The following is a 12,331-nucleotide window of genomic DNA, read 5'->3' on the forward strand; positions in this document are numbered from 1 at the left end:
CTGTATCCAGCAAAATTGAGCTTCAAATTTGACAATGAAATTAAAATCTTTCACGATAAACAAAAGCTAAAAGAATTCGCAGCAAGAAAACCAGCTCTGCAAAGCATTTTGAGCAAAACACTACAAGAAGAGGAATTGAAAAATAGTGCCCAAAACAGCAGGAGGTATCTCAGTAAAGGGGGAGGAAAGTAACCAAAAAGTAAAACTAGCCAAACTAAAATAAATAAAGAAAGAAGCATGACTGGAAGTACAAATCATATCTCAATTGTAACCTTAAATGTTAATGGCCTAAACTCACCAATCAAGAGACATAGGCTAGTAACCTGGATCAAAAAAAACAAATCTAACAATATGCTGGTTCAGGAGACTCATATGATAGGAAAAGACATACACAGGCTGAAGGTAAAAGGTTGGGAAAAATCATACCACTCACATGGCCCTCCGAAGCAAGCAGGAGTGGCCATACTCATATCAAATAAAATCAACTTCAAACCTAAGTTAATCAAGAAGGATAAAGAAGGACACTATATACTGTTAAAAGGAACCATCCACCAACAAGACATAACAATCATCAATTTGTATGCACCAAACAATGGAGCTGCAACGTTCATAAAACAAACTCTCCTCAAGTTCAAGAGTCAAATAGACCACAACACAATAATTATGGGTGACTTCAACACACCGCTCTCGCCATTAGACAGATCCTCTAGACAAAAACTGAATAAAGAAACTATAGAACTCAACAGCACAATCAATAACCTAGACTTAACTGACATATATAGAATATATCAACCATCATCAAGTGGATACACGTTCTTCTCAGCAGCACATGGATCCTACTCAAAGAAAGACCATATATTATGCCATAAGGCAACTCTTAGTAAATATAAAGGCGTGGAGATAATACCATGCACCATATCTGATCATAATGGAATGAAATTGGAAATCAATGATAAAAGAAGGAAGGAAAAATCCTACATCACATGGAAAATGAACAATCTGTTATTGAATGATCAATGGGTTATAGAAGACATAAAGGAGGAGATGAAAAAATTCTTAGAGTCAAATGATAATACAGACACAACATGCCGGAATCTATGGGACACAATGAAAGCAGTTTTAAGAGGGAAATTCATTTCTTGGAGTTCTTACCTCAAAAAAAGAAAAAACCAACAAATAAATGAACTCACACAACACCTCAAAAACCTAGAAAAGGAAGAGCAAAACAACAGCAAATGTAGTAGAAGACAAGAAATAATTAAAATTAGAGCAGAAATCAACGAAATTGAAACAAAAGAAACCATTGAAAAAATTGATAAAACTAAAAGTTGGTTCTTTGAAAAAATAAATAAGATAGACAAGCCCTTAGCCATGCTAACGAAAAGAAGAAGAGAGAGAACTCAAATTACTAACATACGGGATGAAAAAGGCAATATCACAACAGACACTACAGAAATACAGAAGATAATTAGAAAGTATTTTGAAACCCTATATTCCAATAAAATAGAAGATAGTGAAGATATCGATGAATTTCTTAAGGCATATGATTTGCCCAGATTGAGACAGGAAGACACACAGTTTAAACAGACCAATAACAAAGGAAGAAATAGAAGAAGCCATCAAAAGACTACCAACCAAGAAAAGCCCTGGACAGGATGGGTATACAGCGGAGTTCTACAAAAGCTTCAAAGAAGAATTAATACCAATACTTTTCAAGCTATTTCAAGAAATAGAAAAAGAAGGAGCTCTTCCAAATTCATTCTATGAGGCCAACATCACTTTGATCCCAAAACCAGACAAAGATACTTCAAAGAAAGAAAACTACAGACCAATATCTCTAATGAACTTGGATGCAAAAATCCTCAATAAAATTCTGGCGAATCGAATACAAAAACATATCAGAAAACTTGTGCACCATGATCAAGTAGGATTAATTCCTGGGATGCAAGGCTGGTTCAATATACGGAAATCTATAAATGCTATTCACCACATCAATAGACTTAAAGACAAGAACCATATGATCATCTCGATGGATGCAGAAAAAGCATTTGACAAAGTACAGCATCCCTTTATGTTCAAAACACTAGAAAAACTAGGGATAACAGGAACTTACCTCAACATTGTAAAAGCTATATATGCTAAACCTCAGGCCAGCATCATCCTAGACGGAGAAAAACTGAAGGCATTTCCTCTAAAATCTGGAACAAGACAGGGATGCCCTCTATCACCACTTCTAATCAATTTAGTTCTCGAAGTACTAACCAGAGCAATTAGACAGACAAAAGAAATTAAAGGCATAAAAATAGGAAAAGAAGAAATTAAATTATCGCTATTTGTGGATGACATGATAATGTACTTAACAGACCCAAAAGAGTCTAAAAAGAAGCTGCTAGAGTTAATAAATGAATTCAGCAAAGTGGCAGGTTATAAAATCAATACGCATGAATCAAAGGCATTCCTGTATATCAGCAACAAAACCTCTGAAATGGAAATAAGGAAAACCACTCCATTCACAATATCCTCAAAGAAAATAAGATACTTGGGAATCAACCTAACAAAAAAGAGGTGAAAGATTTATACAATGAAAACTACAGAACCCTAAAGAGAGAGATAGAAGAAGATCTCAGAAGATGGAAAAATGTACCCTGTTCATGGATAGGCAGAACTAACATCATCAAAATGGCGATATTACCAAAAGTTCTCTATAGGTTTAATGCAATGCCAATCAAAATCCCAACGGCATTTCTTGTAGAAACAGACAAAGCAATCATGAAATTCATATGGAAAAACAAAAGACCCAGAATAGCAAAAGCAATTCTAATCAGGAAGTGTGAATCTGGAGGTATAGTGATACCAGAGGTCAAACTGTACTACAAAGCAATAGTAACAAAAACAGCATGGTACTGGTACCAAAACAGGCAGGTGGACGAATGGTACAGAATAGAGGACACAGAGACTAATCCACAAAGCTACAACTATCTTATATTTGATAAAGGGGCTAAAAGCATGCAATGGAGGAAGGATAGCATCTTCAACAAATGGTGCTAGGAAAATTGGAAATCCATATGCAACAAAATGAAATTGAATCCCTTTCTCTCGCCAGCCACAAAAATTAACTCAAAATGGATCAGGGAGCTAGATATCAAATCAGAGACACTGCGTCTGATAGAAGAAAAAGTTGGCTCCGATCTACATATTGTGGGGTCGGGCTCCAAATTCCTTAATAGGACACCCATAGCCCAAGAGTTAATAACAAGAATAGGGCTGGGGATGTGGCTCAAGCGGTAGCGCGCTCGCCTTGCAAGCGTGCGGCCCGGGTTCGATCCTCAGCACCACATACCAACAAAGATGTTGTGTCCGCCGAGAACTAAAAAAAATAAATATTAAAAAAAAAAATTTAAAAAAAATTAACAAGAATAAACAAATGGGACTTACTTAAACTAAAAAGTTTTTTATCAGCAAGGGAAACAATAAAAGAGGTAAATAGAGAGCCTACATCCTGGGAACAAATTTTTACCCCCCACACCTCAGATAGAGCCCTAATATCCAGAATGTACAAAGAACTTAAAAAATTAAACAATAAGATAACAAATAACCCAATCAACAAATGGGCCAAGGATCTGAACAGACACTTCTCAGAGGAGGACATACAATCAATCAACAAGTACATGAAAAAATGCTCACCATCTCTAGCAATCAGAGAAATGCAAATCAAAACCACCCTAAGATACCATCTCACTCTAGTAAGATTGGCAGCCATTATGAAGTCAAACAACAATAAGTGTTGGCGGGGATGTGGGGAAAAGGGTACACTTGTACACTGCTGGTGGGGCTGCAAAATGGTGAGGCCAATTTGGAAAGCAGTATGGAGATTCCTGGGAAAGCTGGGAATGGATCCACCATTTGACCCAGCTATCGCACTTCTCGGACTATTCCCTGAGGACCTTAAAAGAGCGTACTATAGGGATACGGCTGCATCAATGATTATAGCGGCACAATTCACAATAGCTAGACTGTGGAACCAACCTAGATGCCCCTCAATAGATGAATGGATTAAAAAAATGTGGCATCTATACACAATGGAGTATTATGCAGCACTAAGAAATGACAAAATCATAGAATTTGCAGGGAAATGGATGGCATTAGAGCAGATTATGCTAAGCGAAGCTAGCCAAGCCCTAAAAAACAAATGCCAAATGTCTGCTTTGATATAAAGAGAGCAACCAAGAACAGAACAGGAAGGAAGAGCATGAGGAAAAGACTACAGTAAACAAAGACGAATGGGGGGAGAGAAACGTAGAGAGAAGGGAAAGCATATGGAAATGGTAGGAGACCTTCAATGATACATAAAATTATAAGAGGTCATGAGGGGCAAGGGGGAGGGAAAAAAAAGGGAGAGAATTGAACAACAGCAGGGGAGGTAGAGAGGGAAGATGGGAGGGGAGGGGAGGGGAGGGGGGATAGTAGGGGATAGGAAAGGTAGCAGAATACAACAGTCACTAATATGGCAGTATGTAAAAATGTGAATATGTAACAGATGTGATTCTGCAATCTGTATTTGGGGGGAAAATGGGAGTTCAAAACACAATTTGAGTCAAATGTATGAAAGATGATATATCATGAGCTATGTAATGCTTTAAATAATCAAAAAAAAAAAGCGGGGGGGGGACCAACCTTCATCACATTTATAAGGAAGCAGGATGATGAGGCAAGAAGGAGGCTCTTTTTTATCCATATATACCTTTTGAATTTTAAACTGTGAGAATGTATTTTTTTTTAAAAATATATACATTAAGTAAAAAAACCTTAAATTTATAAAACTTTAAAATTATCCTTTTCAAAGGGTAGTGTGAAGAGAAGTCATAATATCAAAGGTTCTTTCTAGTGAACAAATTATAAAATTGCAGATAACACTGAGTTTGGATTTCTGGTTTTATTTCTCAGCTATTCCAGTATCAAAAATAAGATGAGGATGAAAGACATAAACACTTCAATTCTAGCAAAATAGAACTTAATTACTATAGAACTTTTCAGATCAATGTTTACTTCTCCTACTTTACTCCCCAAACTACATACTAAACAAGAGCTCAGTATACCTTTGTTGATTCCAATGCAAGAATAATATATATTTTAATAAATATTGAATATTCTGCTTACAATCATCTTACCTTCATCTACTGTGGTCATATCTTGTTCTAGCTTCAATTTCTGTTGGTTAATTTTTAGCATAGATTCTTCAATTGTCCCTTGGCTTATTAATTTTATAACTAGTACTTCTCTAAAACAAATACAAGACATGTTCATTGGTTACTGAATTGGATATATATCTAGATAAACTATATCTAAGTTCAATAATAATAATTTGAAAATTATGACAAATATCTCTAAATTGAAACTTCTTTTTAAATTCAAACTATCTGAGATAACACTATCTGAGCATGTAAACTTCTAGGCATACTCTCCTATTGATCCAAAAGAAGATAAAGATATAGGCACTCTAAAACTTTCACATAAAAGTATATTACAACAGTTATGTGTTCAGATAGAAATTATACTTTCAAAAAGAAACATGTTTTGCTTATCAGGTCCCAAGAAATAATTCTGTACAGTAAGGCAGTATAAGAAGGAACAAGCCTCTACAATAGACACTGATAAATATTTGGTCTATCAATGAATATACCAATGTCTTTTGCAAATATAGTAAAATACTTGACAAAGACATTGAAAGCTATTTACATATGAAAGTACAGTTGAAGCTGGGTACAGTGGTACACACATAAGCCTGTAATCCCAGTGATTCAGGGGCTGAGGCAGGAGGATTCCAAGTTCAAAGCCAGCCTCAGCAAGTTAGCGAAGCCCTAAGCAACTAAGTGAGACCCTGTCCCTACAGGGTAGCAATAATATATAAAAATTATTATTAGTAGCATGTGCCAAGTGGCTAGACCATCGATAATAACTTCATGAATGGCAGAACTATTTCATGAGAGGGTGCAGTTAAACGAATAGGAGTTATATCTCGTAGAGCTCATATTCGACACTGCTGGTAAAAAGACATCAGTAGCCATGTAACATATTCTACACCAATTAAAAGGGCATTTGATTAAAAATGAATTTCAACTGAAAATACTTACTTAGTCTGGCCAACTCTATGGCACCTATCTTCTGCTTGTTTGTCATTGTAGGGATTACAATCAATATCATGAAGTATAACAACATTTGCTGAAGTCAAATTTATTCCTAATCCACCAGCTTTTGTTGACAACAGAAACACAAAGATATCCATATCGGTATTAAACTCATCAATTAGATGAATCCTATAAGATAAATATGTTAGGTTAAGTCTCATTAAAAGGCATATAATATAATTAAAACTGAAAAACCATCATATCACTGGAAAAGAAATCAGAAAGTGTAAATAGACGCTCTTAACACTATAATTACTTTTCTGGAACTTGTAACAATGAAGCACCTTCCCAATTCAACAGATTATTTTCTATATTATCACTCTCTGGCAGATACAAATAAATCAAGATGTATACTGCAATTTACATACACAAGAAAAAGCATTCTTTGTTTTTTTTTTTTAAACCCTTAAGTATTAGAACATCGGGCTAGGGATGTGGCTCAAGTGGTAATGTGTTCGCCTGGCATGCGCAGGGCGCTGGGTTCCATCCTCAGCACCACATAAAAATAAAATAAAGATGATGTGTCCACCGAAAAACTGAAAAATAAATATTAAAAAATTCTCTCTCTTCACTCTCTCTCTCTCTATATATATATATATTAAAAAAAAAAAAGAATTAGAACAGCAACAAAAAAAACCTTTAACCTTGAATCATGAGGAGCCTGACTTTAAATAAAGAACGTTGACTAAAGATAAGGTGATTTTAAACTTGAATAATTTTTAAAGGGGGAAATTCTAAAAAATATACAATTTTTGTAGCTGTTTCAAAATATATTTGTATGCAATTAAGACAAAAAAAAGGATATTTGCTTTTAAGGCAATGATTTGTGATAACCAACATAAGACTCAAAGCAACAAAATTCTACCAAATACTCTAGACATTTAAAATTCTAACAAACACATAATAAATGAGCAAAGGTTTGAAAATAAAATAAATTATACCAACCTTTCAGAAATCTGAGTCTTTCCATCTAATCTGAGGTACCTATGCTGATGATGTTTTAACAGAACCTCTAAAATGTCCAGCATCATGGTAAACTGGCTAAATAATACAACTCGATTACCCTGCGAAAATACATGCATGGGTTAGAAACGGAAAAATACAATCACTATACTACTCAAAGCCTTGATATAGGACCAGGCATGTAGCTCAGTGGTAGAGCGCTTCCTTAACATGTGTGAGGCCCTCGGTTTGATCCCCAGCAACACACACACACACACACACCAAATTTTTTTTTAAAAGAACCAAGAAGAAAGCCTTGATATGTCTAAAGACCAAGAGTGTTACCATTACTTTTATATCATGTTGACAACTTCACAAAGATTTCAAAGTACGTAATGACCCATTACTACTACTTTTTTTCCTTTTGGTATTGGGAATTGAATCCAGGGCACTTTACCACTGAGCTACATCCCCAGCCCTTTGTATTTTTTAAATTTTTTTTTCCTTTCTTTTTTTATTGGTTGTTCACAACATTACAAAGCTCTTGACATATCATATTTCATACATTAGAATCAAGTGGGTTATGAACTCCCATTTTTACCCCAAATACAGATTGCAGAACCGCATCGGTTATACATCCACATTTTTACATACTGCCATAGTAGTGACTGTTGTATTCTGCTACCTTTCCTATCCTCTACTATCCCCCCTCCCCTCCCCTCCCATCTTCTCTCTCTACCCCATCTACTGTAATTCATTTCCCTCCTTGTTTATTTTCCCAATCCCCTCACAACCTCTTCTATGTAATTTTGTATAGCAATGAGGGTCTCCCTCCATTTCCATGCAATTTCCCTTTTCTCTCCCTTTCCCTCCCACCTCATGTCTCTGTTTAATGTTAATCTTTTCTTCCTGCTCTTCCTCCCTGCTCTGTTCTTAGTTGCTCTCATTATATCAAAGAAGACATTTGGTATTTGTTTTTTAGGGATTGGCTAGCTTCACTAAGCATAATCTGCTCTAGTGCCATCCATTTCCCTGCAAATTCTATGATTTTGTCATTTTTTATTGCTGCATAGTACTCCATTGTGTATAGATGCCACATTTTTTAAATCCATTCATCTACTGAAGGTCATCTGGGTTGGTTCCACAGTCTAGCAATTGTGAATTGTGCTGCTATGAACATCGATGTGGCAGTATCCCTGTAGTGTGCTCTTTTAAGGTCTTCAGGGAATAGTCCAAGAAGGCCCAGCCCTTTGTATTTTTTACCTTGAGATAAGGTCTCATTAAGTTGCTTAAGGCCTCATTAAATTGCTGAGACTGGCCTCAAACGTGATCCTCCTGCCTCAGCCTCTTAAATTATTGGGATTGTAGGTGTGCTAGTGTACCTTGTTGACCAATTACTTCTTTAATAAAAATTAAGTAATAATACTTGAGATAAAATTTTATTTTAACTTATATGTAAATAAATTGCCTCAACTTCTACATGTCAAGAGCTAAAATTTGACTCTGTATTTTAAGTACAATTATTATTTCTTGTAAAAAAATATTAATAAAATTTGTAAATTCTATTTGGATGGTAATCTTACAAATTTAAGCTATTTCACACATAAACTACAGTATTACCTAAATAACTGTTTAACAAGCGGCACCTTCAAAATACTAATTTTGAAACAATCACACAGATGGTTACTTATGAAATAATAATGATTAGGATTATTTCTTTAAAAATACTAATAAAGATACAGTCTAAATCTTATTGTTCTGAGATTGCACAAGGAAAGAAAGTAATCAGAAAAAGATATGCTCAAATTTGTCAAGAAAATTCAAACACTAGGTTCTAAGAGAAGGTAGAACTGAAAAGACTAAAGCTTCAAGAGCATCAAATCATGCCAGAACTGCTTTATGAAGTTAAATTAACTCAGAAAGTACAAAAGGAGTATTATTCTTTTTTAATACCTTTTGCTTCAATTCAGATAAGATGCATCCTAAAACTCGGAATTTTCCAGAATCTAAAATCAAATCCATGTCTAACTGGAAATTATTAATGTGCCGATACTGTTTACAAAGTACATGTAGTTCAAAGTCTGTCATAACTTCCATGTCTTCAAAGATCAGGTCAGGGTTAGCCTCACAATGTGTAGGTTCCTTTTAAAATAAAACACAACAAAACACAATATACTTCAAAATGAAAGAAATTTATAATATGATCAGAATACTTTAATTAAAATTCTTCACATCTGGAAAAAATCAAATCATAAAACAACTTAATGTAACAGGTTTAATAATAATAATAATAATAAAGTTAATTATTATCTTTTAAGTTACAGATGGAATGTCTAGAAGTTAGTACAAAATAATCCTGGGGAAGGGTTTAGGGAGTATAGATGAAACAAAATAGTGTCATTACCAAATGCTAACTAGAAAATGGATGGAGATTACACAGGCAGAGGGTTTCATTACATGTTTCCTTTTCCTTTTACATGTTTGAAGTTTTCCATAGTAAGTTTAAAATAGCATAAGAAATTAAATTAAATGAGTTGTGTTCAACACTAAGATCTGTAAGGAGAAATAATAAGACCTAAGCGAGAATGATGCAAAAATAAAGAGCAAAACCAAATTGTTAAAACAGAAAAAATTAAAATGAGGAAAGTAAACAGGAAAACTGTTTCACTAACCAAGATGTAAAATATGAAGTAATACTTTGTTTAAAGAAAAGAAAGAAGCAATACGGAAAGCCCTAGGTCAGGAAAAGGAATATTTTTCATGTAAAAGTCCAGGTGTAAGTATTTTAAGGTTTCCCCGACAAGATGATTGTGTTGCAACTTTGCCCCTGTACTGAGAAAGCAGTCTTAGAATACACAAATAACTGCACATGACTGTGTTATAATAGAACTTTATTTTAAAAGACGGTCACTACCTCATAAAGCCGTAGTTTGCTGAACCCCAATCTAGAGTATCGTTCTGTGGCTCTTTTCTCTCTCAAATAGTCTTTAATTTTGTCTTAAAAATTGTTTTCCAGTTTGGGCATGGTGGCACATGCCTGTAATTCCAGCAACTTGGGAGGCTGAGGCAGAAGGATCTCAAATTTAAGGCTAACCTCAGCAACTTTGCAAGGCTTTAAGGAAGTCAAGGAGACTGTCTCAGAAAAAATGGGGAGGGGGGCTAGGAATGTAGCTCAGTGGTCAAGCACCTCTGGGTTCAATCCCCAGTATCAACAACAACAAAAATGTTTTTCAGGTTGGGTATGAAGCTCACTGGTAGAGTGCTTGCCTAGCATGCACGAGGCCCTGTGTTCGATGCCCAGCACTGAGGAGAGGAGGAAGTAAAAGAAAAAAAAAATTAAAAAAAAAAATGTGGCTAGTTATGGTGGCTCATGCCTGTAATCCCAGCTACTTGGTAGGTTAAGGAAGGAGGATCTCTAGTTTGAGCTCAGCTTGTCAACATAGCAAGACCATGTCTCAAAAAAAATAAAAAATAAAAAAACTAGAGATGTAGCTCAGTTTTCAAAAATAACATGGGTAAAGAATTTGCATGCTCAATGGGTTTTTTAGTCTTAACAACTTCCTAACTATTTAATAGTGAATGCTCAGTATTAAGCATAAAACAAAATTCTTACCTTTAGCATAAGCTGAGACATTTCCTTGAGTTTTTCGGCTGTGTAATATTGGCGATGTAATAAAGGATGATTGGCCATTTTTCTCAATTGCATCATGACATTGCACATTTCTGTGTTTTTCTCTGTGATCCAAAGAGTAGACATTAAAAAAAAAAAAAAAGCTGATAGCTGTTTGTTGAAGTATCTCTATCTTAACAAGTTTTAAAATTATTTCTTCAAATTCCAACTAATTTTAAAAATGACCAAATCACTTTTATCATATGATTAGACAAAACATAGCCCTAACACAAGATTATTTTTCATATAAAACTCTGAAAGTCAGGTTATACCCATGTTATTGATAGATTTTTTCATTCTGTTGAAAAGACCCAAGTAGAGTTGCTCCTGTTTCTCTGACATTGCACACAACTCAATTTGATCTTTCTTAGGGGGTAGTTGCTTGAGAACCTGAGAAAGAAAAATAAGTTAAAATGGATAGTAGAGGATAGAAAAGGCAGTAGAATACAACAGACACTAGTATGGCAATATGTAAATCAATGGAAGTGTAACTGATGTGATTCTGCAATCTGTATACGGGGTAAAAATGGGAGTTCATAACCCACTTGAATCAAAGTGTGAAATATGATATGTCAAGAACTATGTAATGTTTTGAACAACCAACAATAAAAAAAATAAATAAATCAACTCTGTTTAAATATATTAATTAAAATTAAAAGTAATCATGAGTGATTTATAAAGCTCATTATATTAAATCTTGCCATAATTGATGGTATTCACTATGTGCATTCTTTAATTTTTTTCCCTTCTTTGTTAGATTTTTCTGCTTAATATACTTTTTAACAATTCAAGAAAGAAAAGTCAGGTTGTAATTTTACATATTGTTATATACTGTGAAAGACACAGTGACTGCTACTACTGTACCATGGTGCCTTTTGTAAAAATGCACATTGACTTTTCTTGTGTGAAGTTGGAAAAATACTGTTAGATTTTATGTGACTATTTAATACATCTTTTCCTCTAACATATTTATATAACAAACTATCATCCAAGCTAGTCAGAAAATGCAATATTGTGATTATGCAAGATGTTTTATTTGGTGTTAGGTGTATTAATTACAAATGTTTTCATTTTTCATAATTACAATAGGATGAAACTATAGCAGTGCTATACTTGACAGCAAAAGATAGCATGGCTCCTGTAGTGGTACATGAATACCTATGTTTATAGTGCATAATTCATCATAGCCAAACTATGGAACCAGCCTAGGTGTCTGTCAGTGAATGAATTGTAAAGAAAATGTGGCACATATATGCAATAGAATTATATTCAGCCATAAAGAAGAATGAGTTTATGTCATTTGTATGAATAGAATTTGAGAGCATCAACTTCACATTAAATGAAATAAGCCAAAATCAAAAAGTCAAAGTCCGTATGTTTTTTCACATATGTATGTGGAAGCTAGAAAAGAAAAGGGGAGCGGGTAGTGTGTGGGAGTATGTCATGAAAATCTAAGAGAGATAATAGAGAAGAAAGCGAGTTTGAGAGGAGAAGGGAAAGGAAAGGGGAAATATGGGGGAATGAACTGGCCAAA

At 34.5% G+C, this 12,331-nt stretch overlaps 1 protein-coding gene across 4 annotated transcripts in view; it reads right to left on the bottom strand.

Moving 5' to 3' along the window:
• SMARCAD1 (SNF2 related chromatin remodeling ATPase with DExD box 1) overlaps positions 1 to 12,331 on the bottom strand; it is an 88,292-nt gene that overhangs the window by 8,093 nt on the left and 67,868 nt on the right. For all 4 annotated transcript variants that reach the window (XM_081303647.1, XM_081303648.1, XM_081303649.1 and 1 more), the window contains exons 18-23: positions 11,070 to 11,187; positions 10,741 to 10,862; positions 9,081 to 9,269; positions 7,131 to 7,249; positions 6,132 to 6,314; positions 5,169 to 5,278 (exon numbers count right to left, since the gene is read on the bottom strand). In XM_081303647.1, coding sequence (XP_081159773.1) covers positions 5,169 to 5,278; positions 6,132 to 6,314; positions 7,131 to 7,249; positions 9,081 to 9,269; positions 10,741 to 10,862; positions 11,070 to 11,187 — 841 coding nt within the window. The remainder of the gene's footprint in view (positions 1 to 5,168; positions 5,279 to 6,131; positions 6,315 to 7,130; positions 7,250 to 9,080; positions 9,270 to 10,740; positions 10,863 to 11,069; positions 11,188 to 12,331) is intronic.

Source organism: Spermophilus citellus, assembly GCF_964194105.1.
Source record: "Spermophilus citellus genome assembly, chromosome: 8".
Taxonomy (NCBI): domain Eukaryota; kingdom Metazoa; phylum Chordata; class Mammalia; order Rodentia; family Sciuridae; genus Spermophilus; species Spermophilus citellus.